The 23,590-nt window shown below is 39.4% G+C and overlaps 1 protein-coding gene across 10 annotated transcripts in view; it reads right to left on the bottom strand.

Moving 5' to 3' along the window:
* SNAP91 (synaptosome associated protein 91) overlaps nt 1-23,590 on the bottom strand; it is a 239,691-nt gene that overhangs the window by 174,758 nt on the left and 41,343 nt on the right. For all 10 annotated transcript variants that reach the window (XM_044924466.2, XM_025294813.3, XM_044924468.2 and 7 more), the window contains exons 3-6: nt 4,505-4,647; nt 3,802-3,877; nt 2,962-3,064; nt 851-944 (exon numbers count right to left, since the gene is read on the bottom strand). In XM_044924466.2, coding sequence (XP_044780401.2) covers nt 851-944; nt 2,962-3,064; nt 3,802-3,877; nt 4,505-4,647 — 416 coding nt within the window. The remainder of the gene's footprint in view (nt 1-850; nt 945-2,961; nt 3,065-3,801; nt 3,878-4,504; nt 4,648-23,590) is intronic.

Here is a 23,590-nt window from a genome sequence, read left to right as displayed (position 1 = left end):
CTTGTGTGGTTTTCCAGGACTAAAGTTATTTAACACCTGTAAACTGCTCTGACAATCTGGGCAACCAAAATCATCTCCACCGCACTGACAGCCTAAACTAAGTGTTAATCCAGTTCACTGACATGAAAATGAAAGTGTTAGTCACTCAGTCGTGTCCAACTCTTTGCAACCCCATGGATTGTACCTCTGTCTGTGGAATTCTCCAGGCAAGAACACTGGAGTGGGTTGCCATTGCCTTCTCCCGGGGGATCTTCCCAACCCAGGGATGGAACCCAGGTTTCCCACATGGCAGACAGATTCTTTACCAGCTGAGCCACCAGGGAAGCCCAAGAATACCGGAGTGGGTAGCCCATCTCTTCTCCAAGGGAATCTTCCTGACCCAGGAATTGAACTAGGGTCTCCTGCATTGCATGTGGATTCTTTACCAACGGAGCTACCGGGAAGCCCCTCACTGATATGCTATTGCTGCTGCTAAGTCACATCAGTCGTGTCTGACTCTGTGCAATCCCATAGACGGCAGCCCACAAGGCTCCCCCATCCCTGGGATTCTCCAAGCAAGAACTCTGGAGTGGGTTGCCATTTCCTTCTCCAATGCATGCAAGTGAAAGGCGAAAGTGAAGTTGCTCAGTCGTGTCCGACTCTTAGCGACCCCATGGACTGTAGCCTCCCAGGCTCCTCCATCCAAGGGATTTTCCAGGCAAGAGTACTGGAGTGGGTCGCCAGTGCCTTCTCCCTCACTGACATGAGGGGAATCTAAATATACTTCCTAAGGAAATTCTTTATCTGCAGCCCACTTTCCAATAAAAGGCAACATAACTGTGTAAGATGCATTTTCTGGTGAGATACGCACATCAAACTCCAGCAGCGCATCAATCTGCCCCTGCAGTATGGGCATGCTCTTCAGCAGCTTCTCAGGAGCCATTGTCCTCATGACACCATCAGCCCTACAATTAAGAAAGGAAAAGGCAAAACTTACTTGTATGTGGAAAACTTGAGACCATGCACATCGTTCTAAGCTATTTTCCTTCTGTGCTGTGCGTGCTCAGTCGCTCAGTCGTGTCCAACTCTTTGTGACCCCACGGACGATAGCCCTTCAGGCTCCTCTGTCCACGGGGATTATCCAGGTAAGAATATTGGAGTGGGCTGCTGTTTCCTCTTCCAGGGGAACCCCTCCCAGGGATCAAACCCAGGTCTCCCACACTGCAGGCGGATTCTTTACCATCTGAGCCCTGCAGGTTGATTTTGAGATAGAAGAGGCCGTGTTGGTTCTCCTCTATGTACTCACAATCCTCAAATACACAGGCAATGCTTTCTATGCACCACCCTCAGTGTGGTCTGGATGAAAGAGGCCAGTTGAATTTATGAATGGACTTTTCTAAGTCTACAACAAAAATATTAATACTAGTATTAACACTCTAGGTTCCCTAAACCCCAGCTTGTTTGTTTTTGAGAGAGAAAGAGATAAAACATGTCTTGGAAGACTTCAAAACCTGTAGACTAGGAGCAGAATTTATACTATTAACCATCAAGTGATGAAAAGGACATTCTGATTTGCAGGTTGGTCAAAGAGAGCTGAGTGTAAATAACCAGCTGAAGAGAATGAGACTGCATGGAGCACTGCAGGGAGCACTCACTGCAGGCCTCCCAAGGAGCCCCTGTATCCAAATAGTCAAGGGGCAGCAGGACCAAAACAGTGGAGGAAAATGCCCAGGTGATGTGAACGGGTTGATAATGGCAGCTTTTGGGGTCTCTCCCACTTCTGGGGCAGGAAGGGCATCCCCAAGTGCCCTTATTTGCCTATTCAGGGTTCAGAAGTTTCTAAGAAGGCTGTGGCCCTATTGTGGAGAGGTCATGATCGAGCTAGAACATCAGCTAAGGCTGCCCGGGGCTACATAAGAAGCCAGAGGAAGGCATATGAACCAGAATCATCTCTAATATAAGGGGATAAAGCCAAAATCTTAATTTTATAAAACGCTTATCCATAAGAAACTAATCTGTTTTGAACAGGCAAGATTATATTTTTCAGCTAAATTTAGGTCAGCTATCAGAAAATAGAGCTATATCTTTTGGGGGTGATTCTTGAGACTAAAATATTAAAATTTCTATATGTTGCCATTATTTCAAATTATGAATGGATACAGGATCTGCAGAGGAAGAGATGGTTAGATAGCATCATCAACTCAATGGACATGAGTATTATCAGTTCAATTATGGTGTGTTTGTATTTGTGCTTATGTGTGTGCATGTATAATAGTATGGGCTTCCCTGGTTGCTCAGTAGTGAATAATCTGCCTGCCAATGCAGGAGATGCAGGTTTGGTCCCTGGGTCAGGAAGATCCCCTGGAGGAGGAAAATGGCAACCCACTCCAGTAGTCCTGCTTGGGAAATCCCATGGACCGAGAAGACTGCTGGGCTACATCCATAGGGTTGCAAAAGAGTGGGACAAGACTTAGTAGGTCAATAGCAACAACAATGTATAATAGTAGAACAGTATTACCTGTCAAAAACAGATCTCCATGCATACACACAGTTCAGTTTCACCTCAAACAAAACATACTGAAATAATTATTGTCAGCTACAGCCACATTCTTTTAATGAAACTTGTTTAAATTCTCTCCATTTAAAATTATTTAAAAGTATATAAAATTATTTAAAAGTATGTAACAGTATTTAAAAGTATTCAAGAATTTTGAGTTGATTTTAACAAAATAAACTGTTGTACCATGTCAACTTTGAGCAGCAAATCAGATTTTCTGCATGAAAATAAAAACACAGTAACATTGCAACCTCAAGGCTAACTTTCATAATATTATTAGTTGAGTTTCTTTTTTTTTTTTTAGGTGACTGTAAACTGGGCCTCCATGACCAAAATTAGTTGGTATTTAACTTAGTGAAGATATATCATGTATGTCTCAAAGACTTACTCTGTGCAAACAAATATGAGAAAAAAAAACAACATACCCTTTCTTCACTCTGGCAAAATCAAATGCCATCTGTCTGTAAGAGAAAGCCTTTTCATTCAAATATCTACTATAGCGCCTTATGAAGGTAGACATGTCATAACCTGGAGGAAGGGCAGAGGAAATAAAACTAATAAATAAAATATGTTCAACTGTGCTTTGCTTAGTTCCAATTTTTTTTTTAAACTCCTCAAATGTAAATAATTCTAAGATGAGGTGAATAAGTGTACCAGAAAGGCCTCATTTAAAATCCTACTTCAGGCAAAAATACTTTTGGCATGAGACATTCCAAGACTATTCCATTTAGTTATGCTACCATCTTTGCACAGAATGTCTTTTCTGATTTTTCCTCGCATTTTTGTTCATTATTTCAGACTCAATACATGTAGTTATCTGAGAGCTATTCATGCTTGGTGTGCTTGCCTATACATAATAGACAAGCAGAAAATATGGTGAATGAACACATGATTGTAGTACAAATCCTATTAATTTAGAAAAACATTTAAAACTGAGTACTTTTAAGTTGGGAATGTATTTTTAACTTCACTGCCTCCTATACCTTCATAAACAAACAACTGTGGGTCTAGCATACCCACTGTTATTTTTTAAGGTAAATACTGAAAGACAAAAAATAAAATTAATATATAATTCATATACTGAGTTACCTAACAAATATTTTAAAGCTACTATAAAGTAACTAGTTACATTTATATTTTATTCTTAGATACCAAGTGGAGCTATCAGTTACAGTGATTTTCAATGAATTTTGAATAAATAAAAAAATCAAAAGATTCTGTACCAAAAACATTAGCAAGAAAATTATAAAACATAATATTCTTACCATGGGATCCACTTTTGTCCAAAAAATTGCTGAGATTGAAGAGTGTATTTCTAGAAGCCAAATACTGAATAAATCTCTGAAAAACAAAAATCAGAATCAAATATCAATATTCTCAAAGAATTAATTTCAACAATTTCTGATATTAAAGGGAATTTTTATAGAATTTCTAAAAATATGCATTCTCATTGTGATTTTTTTTTTTTCACTCAGTATATTTTCCTAGTCTCCCGGTTTTCTCTAATGGGGAATAAAAACTGAATCCCATATTCACTGAATCAGAATTAAGTTTTATGATCTTGCATTTCTGTGTATAACAGAAACATTTGAATTTAATAGGATTCAGTAGGCATCCCATATAAAGTGGCTAATTTTTAGTTTGTCAGTATTTTCCAAAATGAAACACTGTTATGTAAGCAATTTTCACACAGGGCACAAAGGAGTACTTCCAATAGGAAAAACAATCTTGCTGTTTCTTTCTCCTAACATATTTGTCCATTAATAGGTTTACATGGTATATACATATTTAACACATGTCTAACAACATTTTTCTGAAACATGGGTAAACAGAAGAGCAAAACTGTACTCCAGATGACTTTTCTATATACTTCCTCTTATTTTTCTAATTAGTAAATGTAGGGGGACTTAAGGCTTATCAGTCTCCCTCCCCTGCCAAAAAAAGAATACTCAGGTCTACAAGCTTTACCTCATTTCCATGCACCATGAGATGATGTGTAGTAACTAAAGCTTTGAATACAACCACCCAGCTACTGTTCGTTGCCCGCTCAAAGAGCGTGTCTGCCATCTGAGGAATATTAACATTGGTCTCATTGGTAGCCTGGATCAAATCTATGAGAACAGAAGATTTCAGTCAATAACACAAATGATTGCATAAAAAAAAAATTCATTTCAAATTTTAAACATTTAAACCTGTTTACAAAAGTATGAGTCCAAAATTGCATTGACAACAGCTAAACAAATGTTCAAAAACTGTATGTAATATTTTCACACATGGGCACATATTAATAAATACATTTACCCAATGTATTTACTTTTTCTTGGGCTTTTTTTTCCTATTGAATTCTCTTCTGTATTCTCTTCTGAATTTAATCCATTTTCTGGCCCCAGTGTCATTTTTTTTTAGAAATAACAAACTCCAGGAATGCTAAGCTTCATGTTAATCCTTTTTGTTATCACTTCTAGAACAATGTCTTAAACATGCAGATGTTTATTCTATACACCATCTGAAGGCAACAGCATATTTTTTGAAACATTATATCAAAAAGCCTACTTCATCTGGATTTTAATTTTGATGGGTGCTAATGAACATGGGGTCACTAAGAGTCCGGCACGACTGAGCGACTTCACTTTCACTTTTCACTATCCTGCATTGGAGAAGGAAATGGCAACCCACTCCAGTGTTCTTGCCTGGAGAATCCCAGGGACGGGGGAGCCTGGTGGGCTGCCGTCTATGGGGTCGCACAGAGTCGGACACGACTGAAGAGACTTAGCAGCAGCAGCAGCCATGAACACACTTGTCATGTAAGTGGCAGAGGAGAGTAAACACTAAAACAGGGAAGAATTCCTTTAAACCCATCTAAAGGTTTTACAGAACATCATATAGGCATTAAACCACTATGATTTGACCTGAGTTTATACGACAGCAAATCTTTGTAACACATTGACTGTCCACATCTACATATTAGCTGTGATTCTAGCTGTACCTCAGGGGAAAAAAAGGTCTATAGCCCCAAAAGAGGCTGCCCAGAATCCAGAAAATAGAGCACTGTCAAAAAGTTAGCTGAGGCAGCCAAGGATTATGTGCTAAGGAACAGAAGTGAAGCCACTCTGGGGCAGTGTGGCCTTAAGAAGACTATTGCAACAGCACAAGGTAACCTCTTTAGCAAAACAAAACTGCAGGAATCTACCAGAGGTCATCCCCACCCTACAGAGGACCAATGTGACACCCAGGGCCTAGGCTAGTCCATGCAACAAACGCAATGACAAACCCATCCTGTTTCTCACTTAAAATCCACACTTAGGACTCATTAAGTTCCACATTTGTCTTATGCATCTATTTTACAAAAAAATAAATTTTTTTAAATTGATACTCCATCACTGAAATAGCTCTTATCTACAATTAAAGGGTATCAATCGTTGATATGAATTATAAATGGACCAAACCAGATTTCTTTCTTATGTTTATTTTAAACTTCTAGCCCCTGAACAGCCATCCCATAAAGTCTCCTTTTACTGGAATTCTACTCATTCTTCAGGAAATCTTTCCTGGTCCTATTTGAATGTAGTCACATGTTCCTCTGCTTAAAAACCTGAGGCATTTTATTTTTAGTGCCTAAAAGCTGGCGGGCTATTGTCCATGGTGTTGCAAAGAGTCGGACATGACTGAATGCACATGCGCGTGCGCGCGCATGCACACACACACACACACCCCCACATCAGATGTCTGTCTGTCATAAGTTCCTATAGTTCCCTGAGGACAGAAACAATCATACCAATGTCTGTTTCCTGGCAGGGCTTTGGAGAACACAGCACTCAGTAAACATGTGTTGAACAAAATGTATAATAACCAAAATACTTTCCCCTAAATCTAAACAAACAGTTCTTTGAAAAAGACAAATTGCTATGCTCTAACATGATTTTCCAAGATTATATCATAGGACTGCTTTATACCTGAAACTCATTATCAGCTACAAGCTCTTCTATTCCTTTATTTATTGAACTGGTAATGTGGAAATGTACTGCTGATCAGAGTAGATGAATACATGCTCAGATAATAAAGAAGTCCCTGGAAGAATACAGAGATGCAGGATGACAGAGCAGGAAAGAACCCAGGTCCAGAGCCCAGCTCAGCAACCATTTAGATGTACAACTTCAGAGAAATCACTTAATATACCTGTGGTTTGGTTCCTTAACTTTAAAATGGCAGTAATAATTACTACCTTTCAGAGTTATCACAAGGGTTCCCTGGGGGCTCAGCAGTAAAACCTCAGCCTGCAATGCAGGAGCTGCAGGAGACTTGGGTTTGATCTCTGAGTCGGGAAGATTCCCTGGAGGAGGGCATGGCAACTCACTCCAGTATCCCTAGTTGGAAAATCCCATGGACAGAGGAACCTGGCCGGCTACAGTCCATAGGGTCATAAAGAGTCGTACAGGACGTGACCGAAGCGACTGAGCACGGGGTTATTACAGAGATTACAAATGGTCTGAAGAAAGTAGGTACCCAAAGTAAATGCTTGTAAATGCTGTGATCCATACACTGCACTGAGAATATGGTGGGGCATTAGCAAAGATGCCATGGAATGGACAGTTGAGTGGGACCCTAAAGTCAGCTGTGACGTGGGAGGGGAGTGAGGACATTTTTAGCAAATGTGCAAAGAGTAAAGCTGTACAAAAATAAAAAATAAAAAAAAATGATGGCTGTGACAGAGCACTGGGTTTGAATCAAGAGGGGTGGGATGGGGTGGGAGGAAGGTTAAGAGGGAGGGGACACACGTATACCTATGGCTGATTCACGTTATATATGGCAGAAATGAACACAATATTGTAAAGCAATTATCCCCCAATTAAAAAATAAATCAAAGAGGTACCATCTCACGCCAGTCAGAATGGCTGCTATCAAAAAGTCTGCAAACAATAAATGCTGGAGAGAGTGTGGAGAAAAGGGAACCCTCTTACACTGTTGGTGGAAATGCAAACTAGTACAGGTACTATGGAGAACAGTGTGGAGATTCTTTAAAAAACTGGAAATAGAATTGCCATATGACCCAGAAATTCCACTGCTGGGCATATACACCAAGGAAACCAGAACTGAAAGAGACACATGTACCCCAATGTTCATCGCAGCACTGTTTACAATAGCTAGGACATGGAAGCAACCTAGATGTCCACTGGTAGATGAATGGATAAAAAGTTGTGGTACATATACATAATGGAATATTACTCAGTTATTAAAAAGAACGCACTTGAGTCCATTCTAATGAGGTGGATGAAACTGGAGCCTATTATACAGAGTGAAGTCAGAAAGAAAAACACCAATACAGCATATTAACACATCTATATGGAATTTAGAAAGATGGTAATGACGACCCTATATTTGAGATAGAAGAAGAGACAGAGATATAAAGAACATACTGTTGGACTCTGTGGGAGAAGGTGAGGGTGGGATGATTTGAGAGAGTAGCATTGAAACATGTATATTATCATATGTGAAACAGATGACCAGTCCAAGTTTGATGCATGAAACAGGGCACCCAAAACTGGTGCACTGGGACAAACCAGATGGATGGGATGCAGAGGGAGGTGGGAGGGGGTTTCAGGATGGGGGACACATGTACTCCCATGGCTGATTCATGTCAATGTATGGCAAAAACCACCACAATATTGTAAAGTAATTAGCCTCCAATTTAAATAAATTTTAAAAATAAATAAAATTAAAAAAAATGAGTGCCTCCTAGGAGAACTGTGGTGGTCTGGGGCTGTGCATATGTGGGCAGATGGAGAGGAGAGCTTAACTAGAGAGCCAAGGAAAGGCCAGTGAGAGATCTCACACCTCACATTAAAGAGTTTCAACTTTAACCTATGGAGCAAGGGGAACCCCTGGGAGTATTTCAGCAGAAAAGTACCAGTAAAACTTTTCTTTTACAGGCAACCACATGACTTGGCCGACTACTAAATAATATCTGCAAGGTAAGAAGATATACAAGATAAGAAATAATTACCTTTGTCTGAAAATATACAACAGAGACAAGGGCAAGTTAGAAAGCCCAGCTGAGAGCCAGGGAGAAGATGAACGTGAACTCATGAAAAGGCAGTGGAGACAGAGAAATGATGCAAGTAGCAGAAAAATATTTAGGAGGTAAAGCTGATGGGGATTTGCAAGTGAGCACACAGATATTGTAAGGAAAAGGAAAAGGAATCTTAAATTTAATTACAGATTTCTAGTTTAAGGCCCAGTGAATACTTTTTTACTGACACAGTAGGAAAGCTGGTTCCAAAGGAGATATAAACTATTTTTGACATGATATATATGAAGTAGCTGTTGGAACTCAAGTTGAGATGCCTGACAGGGGACTGGAAAGAAATGAAATGTTAGTCACTCAGTTGTGTGCAACTCTTTGCGACCCCCACGGGCTGGGGCTTGCCAGGCTCTTCTTCCATGGGATTCTTCATGCAAGGATACTGGAGTGGGTTGCCATTTCTTTCTCCAGGAGATCTATCTGACCCAGCAAACCAGGTCTCCAGTATTGCAGGCAGACTGTTTACCACCTGGGCCACCAGGAAAGCTCAGGGGCCTGGAAGCTGGTTCTAAAGCTTAGGAGAAACGCACGGCCTAGACACAACTTCGGGAGCCACCAGCAACAATAAACAACAGTTAGAACCAGACAAGGAACAACAGACTGGTTCCAAATTGGGAAAGGAGTACGTCAAGACTCTATATTGTCACTCTGCTTATTTAATTTATATACAGAGTACATTATATGAAATGTCAGGCTGGATAAAGCACAAGCTGGAATCAAGACTGCAGGGAGAAATATCAATAACCCCCGATGTGCAGATGATTGACACCACCCTAATGGCAGAAAGTAAAGAGGAATTAAAGAGCTTCTTGATGAGACTGAAAGAGGAGAGAGAAAAATATGGTTTAACTCAATATTCAAAAAACTAAGATCATGGCATCTGGTCCCATCACTTCATGGCAAACAGATGGGGAAAAATGGAAACAGTGACAGAGTTTTTATTTTCTTGGGCTCCAAAATCATTGTGGGTGGTGACTGCAGCCACGAAATTAAAACACACTGGCTCCTTGGAAGAAAAGTTGTGACTAACCTAGATAGCATATTAAAAAGCAGAGACATTACTTTGCCAACCAAGGTCTGTATAGTCAAAGCTCTGGTTTTTCCAGTAGTCATGTACAGATGTGACAGTTGAACCATAAAGAAGGCTGAGCACTGACGAACTGATGCTTTCAAACTGTGGTGCTAGAGAAGACTCTTGGAAGTCCCTTGGATAGCAAGGAGATCAAACCAGTCATTCTTAAAGGAAATCAACCCTGACTATTCATTGGAAGGACTGATGCTGAAGCTGAGGCTGCAAATACTTAGGCTACCTGATACAAAGAGCCAACTCACTGGAAAAGACCCTGATGCTGGGAAAAGATGAGGGCAGGAGGAGAAGGGGGTGACAAAGGATGAGATGGTTGGATGGCATCATACACACAATGGATATGCATTTGAGCAAACTCCTAGAGATAATGAAGGACAGGGAAGCCTGGCGTGCTGCAGTCCATGGGCTCACAAAGAGTTGGACACAACTGAGCGACTGAACAACAGGAGCAACGATATAGGAGATGAGATCATGCGTGCAGAGGAGATAAGCCATGGATCATACACAGAACAATGAAAAGTATTCATTATAAATAAGGAAATAAGAAGCAAAATTAAGGAAGTCCAATATTTAAGAGAGCTTCCCTGGTAGCTCAGATAATAAAGAATCCGCCTGCAAGGAAGGACACCCATGTTTGACCCCTGGGTCAGGAAAATCCCATGGAGAAGGGAACAGCAACCTACTCCAGTATCCTCGCTTGGAGAATTCCATGGACAGACCACAGGATTGCAAAGAGTCAGACACAACTAACTGACTAATGCTAATATTTAAGAGATGACTGGAAAAGAACTGAGTAAAACAGCAGACAGAATGGTGAAGAGAAGCCTGGGAAAATTAAATTTTGGAGCCAATTAATAAGAGAGCTTCAAATATTTCAAGTAGCTATTAGGGATAACTGGTATCAAACTCTACAGAAAGTCCAAGCAACTAGAACCCTAAGAATAGAAGGTGTGACAAGGAGACTGCTGCCATGTAAAAGAAATAATTATAAAGCCTAAGCACAGCCTGGATGTGACATTTTTAAAGCTAGGAGGCATTTAAGCTTGTTTGAGACCAAGAAGGAAAAATCAAAAAGAGCTGAGTTTGAAAAGAGAGAAGAGGTAATTTATGGGATGTCCTCCAGGCAGGATAAGGCCTAGAACCCAGGGCTCAGATGTTGGGATTAGCCTCAGAGAGGTTTACACAATGAAGAGAGTAAAGATGGGTGCTCTTGAATGGAGATGGGAGGATGACAGAAAGAAGGCCACTGAGAAGCAAGTTCCTGGTGAAGCAGTAAGCTATTAATTTTATTAAATCATAATTTTAGTATACTCATCTTTGTAATACTCTATGTCAGGAATGGCAAACTACAGCTTGCTGGGCAAACCAGGTCTGCTTGACCTTTTTTTTTTTTTTTGGTTTTCAAATCATCCTTTATTTATTGCTTTTTCATGCTGCTTTATTTTTTTTTATTGAAGGACAACTGCTTTACAGAATTTTGTTGTTTTCTGTCAAACCTCACCCTGAATCAGCCATAGGTGTACATATATCCCCACCCTTTGGAACTTCTCTCCCATCTCCCTCCACATCCCACCCCTCTAGAATGGGAGAAAATAATAGCATCAATCAATCTAGGTTGATGCAGAGCCCCTGTTTGACTTTCTTGGCCATACAGCAAATTCCTGTTGGCTGTCTATCTTGCATATGGTGATGTAAGTTTCCATGTTACTCTTTCCATGCATCTCACTCTCTCCTCCCCTCTCCCCATGTCCATAAGTCTATTCTCTATGTCTGTTTCTCCACTGCTGCCCTATAAGTAAATTCTTCAGTATCATTTTTCTAGATTCTGTACATATGCATTAGAATACAATATTTATCTTTCTGACTTACTTCACTCTGTATAATAGGTTCTAGGATCATCCACCTCATTAGAACAGACTGAAAGGCGTTCCTTTTAATGGCTGAATAATATTCCATTGTGTATATGTACCACAACTTCTTTATCCATTCATCTGTTGATGGATATCTAGGTTGCTTCCATGTTCTAGCTGTTGTAAATAGTGCTGCAGTGAACAATGGGATACATGTGTCTTTTTCAATTTTGGTTTCCTCAGGGTATATGCCTAGGAGTGGGATTGCTGGGTCATATGGTGGTTTTAGTCTTAGTTTTTAAAGGAATCTCCATACCATCTTCCATAGTGGCTGTATCATTTTACATTCCCACCAACAGTACAAGAGCGTTCCCTTTTCTCCACACCCTCTCCAGCATTTATTGTTGGTAGACTTTTTGATGATGGCCATTCTGACCGGTGTGAGGTGATTATCTCATTGTAGCTTTGATTTGCATTTCTCTAACATTGAGCGATGTTGAGCATTTTTTCACGTGTTAGCCAGCTGTATGTCTTCTTTGGAAAAATGTCTGTTTAGGTCTTTTTCCCACTTTTTGATTGGGTTGTTTTTCTGGTCTTGAGTTGTATGAGCTGCTTGTATATTTTGGAAATTAATCCTTTGTCAGTTGTTCCATTTGCTATTATTTTCTCCTATCCTAAGGGTTGTCTTTTCACCCTGCTTAGAGTTTCCTTTGCTGTGCAAAAGCTTTTAAGTTTAATCAGGTCCCACTTGTTTACTTTTGTTTTTATGTTTGTTACTCTAGGAAGTGGGTCATAGAGGATCTTGCTTTGTCATCGAGGGTTCTGCCTATGTTTTCCTCTAAGAGTTTTATAGTTTCTGGTCTTAACATTTAGGTCTTTAATCCGTTTTGAGTTTATCTTTGTGTATGGTGTTAGGAAGAATTCTAATTTCACTCGTTCACATGTAGCTGTCCAGTTTTCCCAGCACCATTTATTGCAGAGGCTGTCTTTACCCGATTGTATCTTCTTGCCTCCTATGTCATATATAAGGTACACATAAGTGCATGGGTTTCCTTATGAACTTTTTATATTATTCCATTGGTCTATATTTCTATTTTGTGCCAGTACCATACTGTCTTGATGACTGTAGCTTTGTAGTATAACCTGATGGAGAAGGCAATGGCACCCCACTCCAGTACTTCTGCCTGGAAAATCACATGGACGGAGGAGCCTGGTGGGCTGCAGTACATGGGGTGGCTCCGGGTCGGACAGGACTGAACGGCTTCACTTTCACTTTTCACTTTCACGTATTGGGGAAGGAAATGGCAACCCACTCCAGTGTTCTTGCCTGGAGAATCCCGGGGACGGCGGAGCCTGGTGGGCTGCCGTCTGTGGGGTTGCACAGAGTCAGACACGACTGAAGCGACTTAGCAGCAGCAGTATAACCTGAAGTCAGGAAAATTGGTTCCTCCAGCTCCATTTTTCTTTCTCAAGACTACTTTAGCTATTCAGGCTCTTTTGTATTTCCATATGAATTGTGAACTTTTTTTTCCTAGTTCTGTGAAAAATGTCATTGGTAATTTGATACTGTTCGTGTTGAATCTATACATTGTGTTTGGGAATATAGTCATTTTCACTGATTGATTTTCCTACCAAGGAAAATGGAATAGCTCTCCATTTATGTCATCTTTGATTTCTTTCATTAGTGTATTGTAATTTTCTGTGTACAGTTCTTTAGTTTCCTTCAGTTCGGTTCAGTGGCTCAGTCGTGTCCGACTCTTAGCAACCCCATGAATCTCAGCACGCCAGGCGTCCTTGTCCATCACCAACTCCCAGAGTTCACTCAGACTCACGTCCATCGAGTCAGTGATGCCATCCACCCATCTCATCCTCTGTCGTCCCCTTCTCCTCCTGCCCCCAATCCCTCCCAGCATCAGAGTCTTTTCCAATGAGTCAACTCTTCACATGAGGTGGCCAAAGTACTGGAGTTTCAGCTTTAGCATCATTCCTTCCAAAGAAATCCCAGGGCTGATCTCCTTCAGAATGGACTGGTTGGATCTCCTTGCAGTCCAAGGGACTCTCAAGAGTCTTCTCCAACACCACACTTCAAAAGCATCAATTCTTCGGTGCTCAGTCTTCTTCACAGTCCAACCCTCACATCCATACATGACCACAGGAAAAACCATAGCCTTGACTAGACGGACCTTTGTTGGCAAAGTAATGTCTCTGCTTTTGAATATGCTATCTAGGTTGGTCATAACTTCCTTCCAAGGAGTAAGCGTCTTTTAATTTCATGGCTGCATTCATCATCTGTAGTGATTTTGGAGCCCAAAATAATAAAGTCTGACACTGTTTCCACTGTTTCGCCATCTATTTCCCATGAAGTGATGGGACCGGATGCCATGATCTTTGTTTTCTGAATGTTGAGCTTTAAGCCAACTTTTTCACTCTCCACTTTCGCCTTCATCAAGAGGCTTTTGAGTTCCTCTTCACTTTCTGCCATAAGGATGGTGTCATCTGCATATCTGAAGTTATTGATATTTCTCCTGGCAATCTTGATTCCAGCTTGTGCTTCTTCCAGTCCAGCATTTCTCATGATGTACTCTGCATCTAAGTTAAATAAACAGGGTGAAAATATACAGCCTTGACGTACTCCTTTTCCTATTTGGAACCAGTCTGTTGTTCCATGTCCAGTTCTAACTGTTGCTTCCTGACCTGCATACAGATTTCTCAAGAGGCAGGTCAGGTGCTCTGGTATTCCCATCTCTTTCAGAATTTTCCACAGTTTATTGTGATCCACACAGTCAAAGGCTTTGGCATAGTCAATAAAGCAGAAATAGATGTTTTTCTGGAACTCTCTTGCTTTTTCCATGATCCAACGGATGTTGGCAATTTGATCTCTGGTTCCTCTGCCTTTTCTAAAACCAGCTTGAACATCAGCTGTTTCCTTAGGTAAGTTTATTCCTAGATATTTAATTCTTTTTGTTGCAATGATGAATAGGATTGATTCCTTAATTTCTCTGATTTTTCACTTTTAGTACATAGAAATGCAAGTGATTTCTGTTTATTGATTTTGTATTCTGCAACTTTGCTAAATTCACTGATTAGCCAGAGTAATTTTCTGATACTATCTTTAGGGTTTACTATGGCATGACTGACTCGATGGACATGAGTCTCAGTGAACTCCGGGAGTTGGTGATTCACAGGGAGGCCTGGCGTGCTGCGATTCATGGGGTCACAAAGACTCGGACACGACTGAGCAACTGATCTGATCTGATGTACGGTATCATGTCATCTGCAAACAGTGAGAGCTTTACTTCTTCATTTTTTTTAATATAAATTTATTTATTATTTTAATTGGAGGCTAACTACTTTACAATATTGTATTGGGTTTGCCATACATCAACATGAATCCGCCATGGGTACACACATGTTCCCCATCCTGAACCCCCCTCCCACCTCCCTCCCCATACCATCCCTCTGGGTCATCCCAGTGCACCAGCCCCAAGCATCCTGTATCATGCATCGAACCTGCACTGGAGATTTGTTTCACATATGATATTATACATGTTTCAATGCCATTATCCCAAATCACCCCACCCTCTCCCACAGAGTCCAAAAGACTGCTCTATATATCTGTGTCTCTTTTGCGGTCTCGCATACAGGGTTATCGTTACCATCTTCCTAAATTCCATATATATGCACATTAGTATGAAATTAAAAGACGCTTACTCCTTGGAAGGAAAGTTATGACCAACCTAGATAGTATATTCAAAAGCAGAGACATTACTTTGCCAACAAAGGTCCGTCTAGTCAAGGCTATGGTTTTTCCTGTGGTCATGTATGGATGTGAGAGTTGGACTGTGAAGAAGACTGAGCACCGAAGAATTGATGCTTTTGAAGTGTGGTGTTGGAGAAGACTCTTGAGAGTCCCTTGGACTGCAAGGAGATCCAACCAGTCCATTCTGAAGGAGATCAGCCCTGGGATTTCTTTGGAAGGAATGATGCTAAAGCTGAAACTCCAGTACTTTGGCCACCTCATGTGAAGAGTTGACTCATTGGAAAAGACTCTGATGCTGGGAGGGATTGGGGGCAGGAGGAGTAGGGGACAACAGAGGATGAGATGGGTGGATGGCATCACTGACTCGATGGACGTGAGTCTGAGTGAACTCTGGGAGTTGGTGAGGGACAGGGAGGCCTGGCATGCTGCGATTCATGGGGTCGCAAAGAGTCGGACACGACTGAGCAACTGATCTGATCTGATCTGATCCTGTTGCGGTTTTTCTTTCTGGCTTACTTCACTCTGTAGAATAGGCTCCAGTTTCATCCACCTCATTAGAACTGATTCAAATGTATTCTTTTTAATGGCTGAGTAATACTTCATTGTATATATGTACCACAGCTTTCTTATCCATTCGTCTGCTGATGGACATCTAGGTTGCTACCATGTCCTGGCTGTTATAAACAGTGCTGCGATGAACATTGGGGAACATGTGTCTCTTTCACTTCTGGTATCCTTGGTGTATATGCTAGCAGTGAGATTGCTGGGTCATAAGGCAGTTCTATTTCCAGTTTTTTAAGGAATCTCCACACTGTTCTCCATAGTGGCTGTACTAGTTTGCATTCCCACCAACAGTGTAAGAGGGTTCCCTTTTCTCCGCACCTTCTCCAGCATTTATTGCTTGTAGACTTTTGGTTAGCAGCCATTCTGACCAGCGTGAGATGGTACCTCATTGTGGTTTTGATTTGCATTTCTCTGATAATGAGTGATGTTGAGCATCTTTTCATGTGTTTGTTAGCCATCTGTATGTCTTCTTTGGAGATATGTCTGTTTAGTTCTTTGGCCCATTTTTTGATTGGGTCGTTTATTTTTTTGGAATTGAGCTGCAGGAGTTGCTTGTATATTTTTGAGATTAGTTGTCAGTTGCTTCATTTGCTATTATTTTCTCCCATTCTGAAGGCTGTCTTTTCACCTTGCTTAGAGTTTCCTTTGTTGTGCAGAAGCTTTTAATTTTAATTAGGCCCCATTTGTTTATTTTTGCTTTTATTTCCAATATTCTGGGAGGTGGGTCATAGATTTATGTCGGAGAGTGTTTTGCCTGTGTTCTCCTCTAGGAGCTTTATAGTTTCTGGTCTTACGTTTAGATCTTTAATCCATTTTGAGTTTATTTTTGTGTATGGTATTATACTTCTTCTTTTCTGATCTGGATTTCTTGTATTTCTTTTTCTTCTCTGATTGCTCTAGCTAGGACTTTCAGAACTATGTTGAACAACAGTGGAGAAAGTGGGCACCCTTGTCTTGTTCCTGATCTTAGGGGGAATGCTTTCAGTTTTTCACCATTGAGAGTAATGTTTGCTGTAGGCTTATCATATATGGCCTTCATTATGTTGAGGTAGTTTTCTTCTATGCCCATTATTTGAAGAGTTTTAATCATAAATGGATGCTGAATTTTGTCAAAGGCTTTTTCTGTATCTATTGAGATGTTCATATGGTTTTTATCTTTCAATGTATTAACATGGTGTATCACATTGATTGATTTGCATATATTGAAGAATCCTTGCATCCCTGGAAGAAACCCAACTTGACCATGGTGTATGAGGTTTTTGATGTGCTGCTGAATCTGTTTGCTGAAATTCTGTTGAGGATTTTTGCATCTATGTTCATTAGTGATATTAGCCTGTAGTTTTCTTTTTTTGTGTTGTCTTTGTCTGGTTTTGGTATCAGTGTGATGGTGGCCTTGTAGAATGAGTTTGGAAGTGTTCCTTCCTCTGCCATTTTTTGAAAGAGTTTTAGAAGGATAGGCATTAGCTCTTCTCTGAATGTTGGACAGAATTCTCCTGTGAAGCCATCTGGTCCTGGGCTTTTGTTTTTTTGGGAGTGATTCCTGTTTTTGTAAATGAAGTTTTATTGGTACACAATCATACTCATTTGTTTACATATTGTCTAAGACTGCTTTCACACTGCAGTGATGTAGGTGAGTCATTATAACAGTCAACTCAAACTCAATTCTGTGGTTCACAAAGCCTAATATATTACTCATTAAATCTTTATAGAAAATGTTAGGTGACCCTGTTCTGTCTCTAAACGGGAAGATGCATAAGGCACTTCTGATGTCTAACAAATAGCAATGTCTATTTCAAGAAAAAGCAATTGTGTGTTTGAATTATGAGCTGAACTAACCACTTTTGTCACAGACTACTGTTTTCATTTAAAAGTATGATTGACAGATTTCAAACCATCATGATTCAGACTTGGTATTCAACAGTTATTTCTCAAAAATAAAATGAACCTGTCACTTCAAAGAAATGAATGGCAGCACTGGTTGCCATTGATAAATTTCAGTCTTTCAGTAAAAATTAGAATTTCAGAAAACTGATCTCTGCCATGGCAAGCCTGGGAACTCTCTAGTACTTCGAGACTTTTCTGATAAAATTGTTGGTGATATTAATGAGCATCATTTGTTGATTCTATTCAAATTAAATGTGTCAACATTTAGAAGATGTGAATAAGTCACCTGAGCCAGTATTTTCCAAATTACTAGTGCAAATTACAAAATAATGCAATCAATTCATTCAAAGTACAGATCAACAAATGCCAAAGGATTTTAATACAACAGAGTATAAAAAGTTCACTGATGTGATTTCAGATTCAACACTGCCACTTAAATTTAAGAAATCACCACTTAGAGAGCAGGCTGACTTCTTGGTCTAGGAGGGATAGTTCTTGCCTCAGGTGCGAGAGGTCCAGGGTTCAGGTCCCAGATGAGCCCTTGTATTTTTGGGTTTCCCTGGTGGCTCAGACGGTAAAGAATCCTCCTACAATGCAGGAGACCTGGGTTTGATCCCTGGTTTGGGAAGATCCCCTGGAGAAGAGCACAGCAACCCACTCCAGTATTCTTGCCTGGAGAATCCCCATGGACAAAGAAGCCTGACGGCTACAGTCCATTGGGTCGCAAAGAGTCAGACACGACTGAGCAACTAAACAGCACAGCTCACATCAAAGAAGAATACCCACAATTATCTGAAAAGGTCCTTCCTTTTCCAACTATTTGTGTGAGGACAGATTTTCCTCATACACTTCAACTAAGACAACATATTCTAACAGACTGAATATAGAAACAGATACAAGTCTCCATTTTCTACTGAGCAAGATATTAAAGAGATTTATAGAAACTTAAAACAATACCACCCTTATTTATTTCTTGTTTTGAAAAATGATTATTCTCCCTAAAAGTATTGTTAACCTGCTAGTATGTTTACTGTGATTATTTAAAAATGAAAAATATTCTTAACTTTTCCCAGCTTTGATTTCTAACACAAGTAAATATCTAAAGCTATAACTCACATAAACAAAAGCTCTTTGAATTCCTCAGTAATTAAAGGGTACAAAAATGACCTGAGACCAGTTTAAGAGCTGCTATTTTTTGATCCATACCTAGAAAGAGAACTGCTAGGTTGTAGAGGGCATGCATATTTTACATTAGGACTGTTTTAACACAGCGATTGCACCAATTTATATTCCCTGGTGGCTCAGTAGTAAAGGACATGCCTGCCAACGTAGGAGAGGTGAGTTGGATCCCTGGGTTGGGAAGATCCCCTGGAGGAGGAAATGGCAACCCACTCCAGCATTTTTGTCTGGGAAATCCCATGGACAGAGTAGACTGGCCTGGCAGGCCACAGTCCATAGGGTCGCAGAGAGTCAAACAGGACTTAGCGACTTAAGCATGAGTACATATTCTCACCAGCAGTTAGTATGCATTTATACTGCTCTATTTCTTCATGAAATAAAGAGTTTCCAGGCAAAGAAAGTAAAAAAAATTGAACAAAGACATAAAACATGCAGAAAAAAATTCTTGAAAATCATGAGAATCTAAATGCTAAATATCTATCACATTTGAATTCCTTAGAATTCAAAGTTTTGGTTGAACTTGGGGAAACAAATCTGGTGTCATTCTGGTAGTTTAAAAAATAGTTTTATTGAAGTAAAATTGAGATACACAAAACTGCATGTATTTAAAGTACACTATTTGATGATGATGAGTGTATCCATCACCCTGAAGGTTTCCTCGATCGATCTCGTTTATAAATCCTCCTTCCTACCCTTCCTCAATCACCTCCACTGCTGTCCCTTAGGCACCACCAATTCATTTTCAGTAAATATACATTAGCTTGTATTTTCTAAATTTTCTGTAAAGAAAATCATACTTTTTTCTTTGGTGGGGATGGGGGCAGGAAAGGATTCTTTCACTCACATAATCATTTTGAGACTCATCATATTGTTGCATGTATCATTCCTTTTGATAACTGAGGTGTACTGCCTTATATGGACATGCCAAAACTGTCTATCCATTCATCTATGGATGGACATCTGAGGTGACTCCAGTTCTTGGTTATTACAAGTAAAGCTGCTACAAACATTAGTATACAAGTATTTGTATGGACATATGCTTTAATTTGGAGAAGGCAATGGCACCCCACTCCAGTACTCTTGCCTGGAAAATCCCATGGATGGCAGAGCCTGGTAGGCTGCAGTCCATGGGGTCGCTAAGAGTCGGACACGACTGAGTGACTTCACTTCACTATGCTTTAATCTCCCTTGGGTAACTGCCCAGGAGTGTTCAAGTCATTTGGAAATAAATATTTAAGAAATCATCAAATTACTTCCAAAATGATTGTATCATGTTATATTCCTACCAGAAGTACATGTGTGTTTCAGTTTATTTATTCTTTACCATTCTAACAGGTGTAGTATGGTATCTTATGGTGGTTTTTCTTTGCACTTCCCTGACGACTGACGATGTTGAACATGTTTTTCATGGGCTTTTCATTAGTTTACTTGCCATTGGTATATATTCTTTGCACATTTTAATTGACTTGTTTTTACTACTGAGTGATTCTAGATAAAAGTCTTTGATCAGACACATGATTTGCAAATACTTTCTCTAGTGTACAGATTTCTTTTTCCTTCTCTTAACAGTGTCTTTCAAAGAACAGAAATTATGATGAAATCCTACTGATCAAGTTTGCCTTTCATGGATTATGCTTTTTGGTGTCATATTTAAGAAATCTTTGTTTAAGTTACAGTCACAAATATTTTCTCCTATATATCTTCTAGAGGCTTTATAATTTTAGGGTTGCATGTTTAGGTCTATAAAACATTGTCAGTTTTCATAAAGGGTGTGAGCTATGGTTATATGATCTTTTCTTTTTTTACAGATGGACATCAGATTGTTCTAGCACTATTTGCTGAAAAAAACTATTCTTTCCCCACTGTATTGCCTTTGTTAAAAATAAATTTTAATCACATATCTTTGGTTCTATTAAACAATTCTTTATTTTGTTCTGTTAATCTATCTGCCCAACTTTATACTAATATCACACTATCTTTACTGTAAATTTATATTAACTGAAATCAGGTAAAGTTACTTTTCCAACTTTGTTCTTTTCCAAAGTTGTTTTAACTTTTTAATCCTTTGTACTACCTTTTGAGTTTTAGACAGAGCTGATCAACTTTGACAAAAAATGTCTGTTGGGATACTGATGTAGATTATATTAAATCTATTGATCAGTTGGGAATGAACTGACATCTTAACAATATAGAGTTTTCCAATCCATGTATATATAGCCTGTCTCTCGATTTATTTAGATCTGCTTTAACTTCTCTCAGCAATATTTTGTAGTTTTCAGTATACAAGTCTCACACATATTTTATCAAATGCATTCCAAAGTATTTCACATTTTTGATATGGTAAATGATATTATTTTCCATTTCAATTCCTAATTGTTCGGTGCCAATATTGAGAAATAACAACTTATTTTGTATTATTGGCTCTGTATCCTACGAGTTTGTTAAAGTCACTTAATAGTTCTTTTTGGTAAATTCCATCACATTTTCTGCATAGGTGAACATTTGGTCTGTAATAAAAGTCAGTTTTTACTTCTTTGCAATCTCAATACCTTTCCTTCTCTTTCTTTTTAACTTGACGGCAATGGCTAGAATCTCCAGTGTAATCTGAATACAAATGGTAAGAGAAGATATTCCTGTCTTTTTTTTCCTGGCTTCAGAGTGAAAGCATTCAGTCTTTCACTAGTAAGCACAATGTTAGCTGTAGGTTTTTCATAAATGTCCTATGTCAAGTTGAGAAAGCTCCCTTCTATTCCTAGGTTGCTGAGATTTTTTTCTTATGAATGAATATTGAACTTTGTCAAATACTGATCATAATCAATTTTCTTTTTCAGACCATTATTATGGTGAATTATATTGACTAATTTTCAAACGTTAAACCAACTTTGCATTCCTGGGATAAACACCTTTCTTTGGTCATGGTATTTTATCTAAATGTTGTTGGATTTGATTTGCTAAAATTTTGAAGAATTTTTACATCTATGTTCATGGGGGATATTGATCTATAGTTTTTCTTTCTTGTAATGTCTCTGGCAAGCTGTCTTCATAGAATAAGAAGTGTTCTCTTGTTTTCAATTTTCTGGAAGAGTCTGTGTATTCTTCTTGAAAGGGTTTGGGATTATTTCTTTTATAAATGTTTGACAGAATCCAACAATTAAGTCATCTTTGCCTGGAGTTTTCTTTGTTAGAAGGTTTTTAATCATGATCTCAATTTCTTTAATAGACACAAGGTTTTTCAGGTTTTAAACTTATTTTTGAATGAGCCTGGTAGTTCGTGGTTTTTAACAAATTTCTCATCTTCATATAAGTTGCTGAATTTATTGGCATCAAGTCACAGCAGCATTCCCTTATTGTCCTTTTAATACCTACAGAATCAGTAGTAATGTCACCCCCCTCTTTTAATTACCTGGTATTAATAATTTACATCTTTTCTGATCAGCCTGGGTAAAGGCATTTAAATTGTGTCCATGTTCTCAAAAAACTAGCTCCATCTCCACCATTCAGGATCCAGCTGGGTCACAGCATCCTGTGCTACGGCATGGAGACCCTCTTGTGGCTGTGAACTTGGACAATCCTACAGCTAACTGTGTTTATTCCCCATCTCTCAGGTATTACTGTCTTTTACTGCCAAATATGCAACATATTGAAAAGAGTTATTTCATATGCTTTGTCCAGTTTCTCAGCTGTTTCAGGTAGGAGGGAAGATACCCTGCTACTCTATCTTGCCACTAAGTATCAGTGTCTCTTTTTGGTAGTCTTAACTGCAACTAAAAATGTCTTAGAAAGAAAATAGATGGGATGGGGGGGGGCAGAAATCTTCAATTTTTAGAAATTGTAAATGATTATTCACTAAAAGAAGAAAATAGGAACAAACCCAGATGGCTCTCAATTTTGGGATCACCTGCTTCTTGTTCCATGACTACCTGAGCCTCTCATCCACCTGAGCCACATGGAAAGTTAGCACATGACAGGGTCCTTGTTACCTCTTACTTGGACCTCTAGCTTGTTCTCTGGATCACCTCCAGCCCAGCTAGATATGTCTGTGGAAAAATAACTGCCTAAGTGCATCCTTCTGGTTACAGAAGTCACCTGCTCAAAACCCCCTGGGTCCTCTTGCTGTTCATTGAATTCAATATGTCAACTCAGAAGGTCTTTCATTAAAAGGTTCAGTTCCCTCCCTAATTTTTTCTCTGCTACAAATCACGCACCAACAATATAGCACTGAAGCCTTCCATGCTCTTCTGATGGGAAGAATGTCTCTGCCCTCACCCTTCTGATGTCTCATCTCTCAGAGCCAATCAATACTGTGGCCTCCAGGAGGTTTTTTCTGACATCACCCTCAAATTAAAGAAAGGCTAGATTTTTCTTTCCATGCAGAGTGGGACGAAGGACACGGGACTTGAAGCCAATGATCCAGTTCACAACCTGACTCTGCTATTGATGGACAAGTTACTTTGACTACCCTGTGGCTCTGTTTTTTGACCTAGAGATGAGGATAATATTAATTAGCTTACAGGACAGACACTGTCCTTTGTGCTAATCCTTTCTTTACACATCTCTGTTGTAGTCCTTAGTTCCTAGAACTGTAATTGTGTGTTGACATAGGGATCTGCCCCATTGAAGCTCAAGAGATCTGACAGGTAGGAATGAGGCC

Source organism: Bubalus bubalis, chromosome 10 (assembly GCF_019923935.1).
Source record: "Bubalus bubalis isolate 160015118507 breed Murrah chromosome 10, NDDB_SH_1, whole genome shotgun sequence".
In the NCBI taxonomy this organism is placed as follows: domain Eukaryota; kingdom Metazoa; phylum Chordata; class Mammalia; order Artiodactyla; family Bovidae; genus Bubalus; species Bubalus bubalis.
This window is presented reverse-complemented; position numbering and strand designations above follow the sequence as displayed.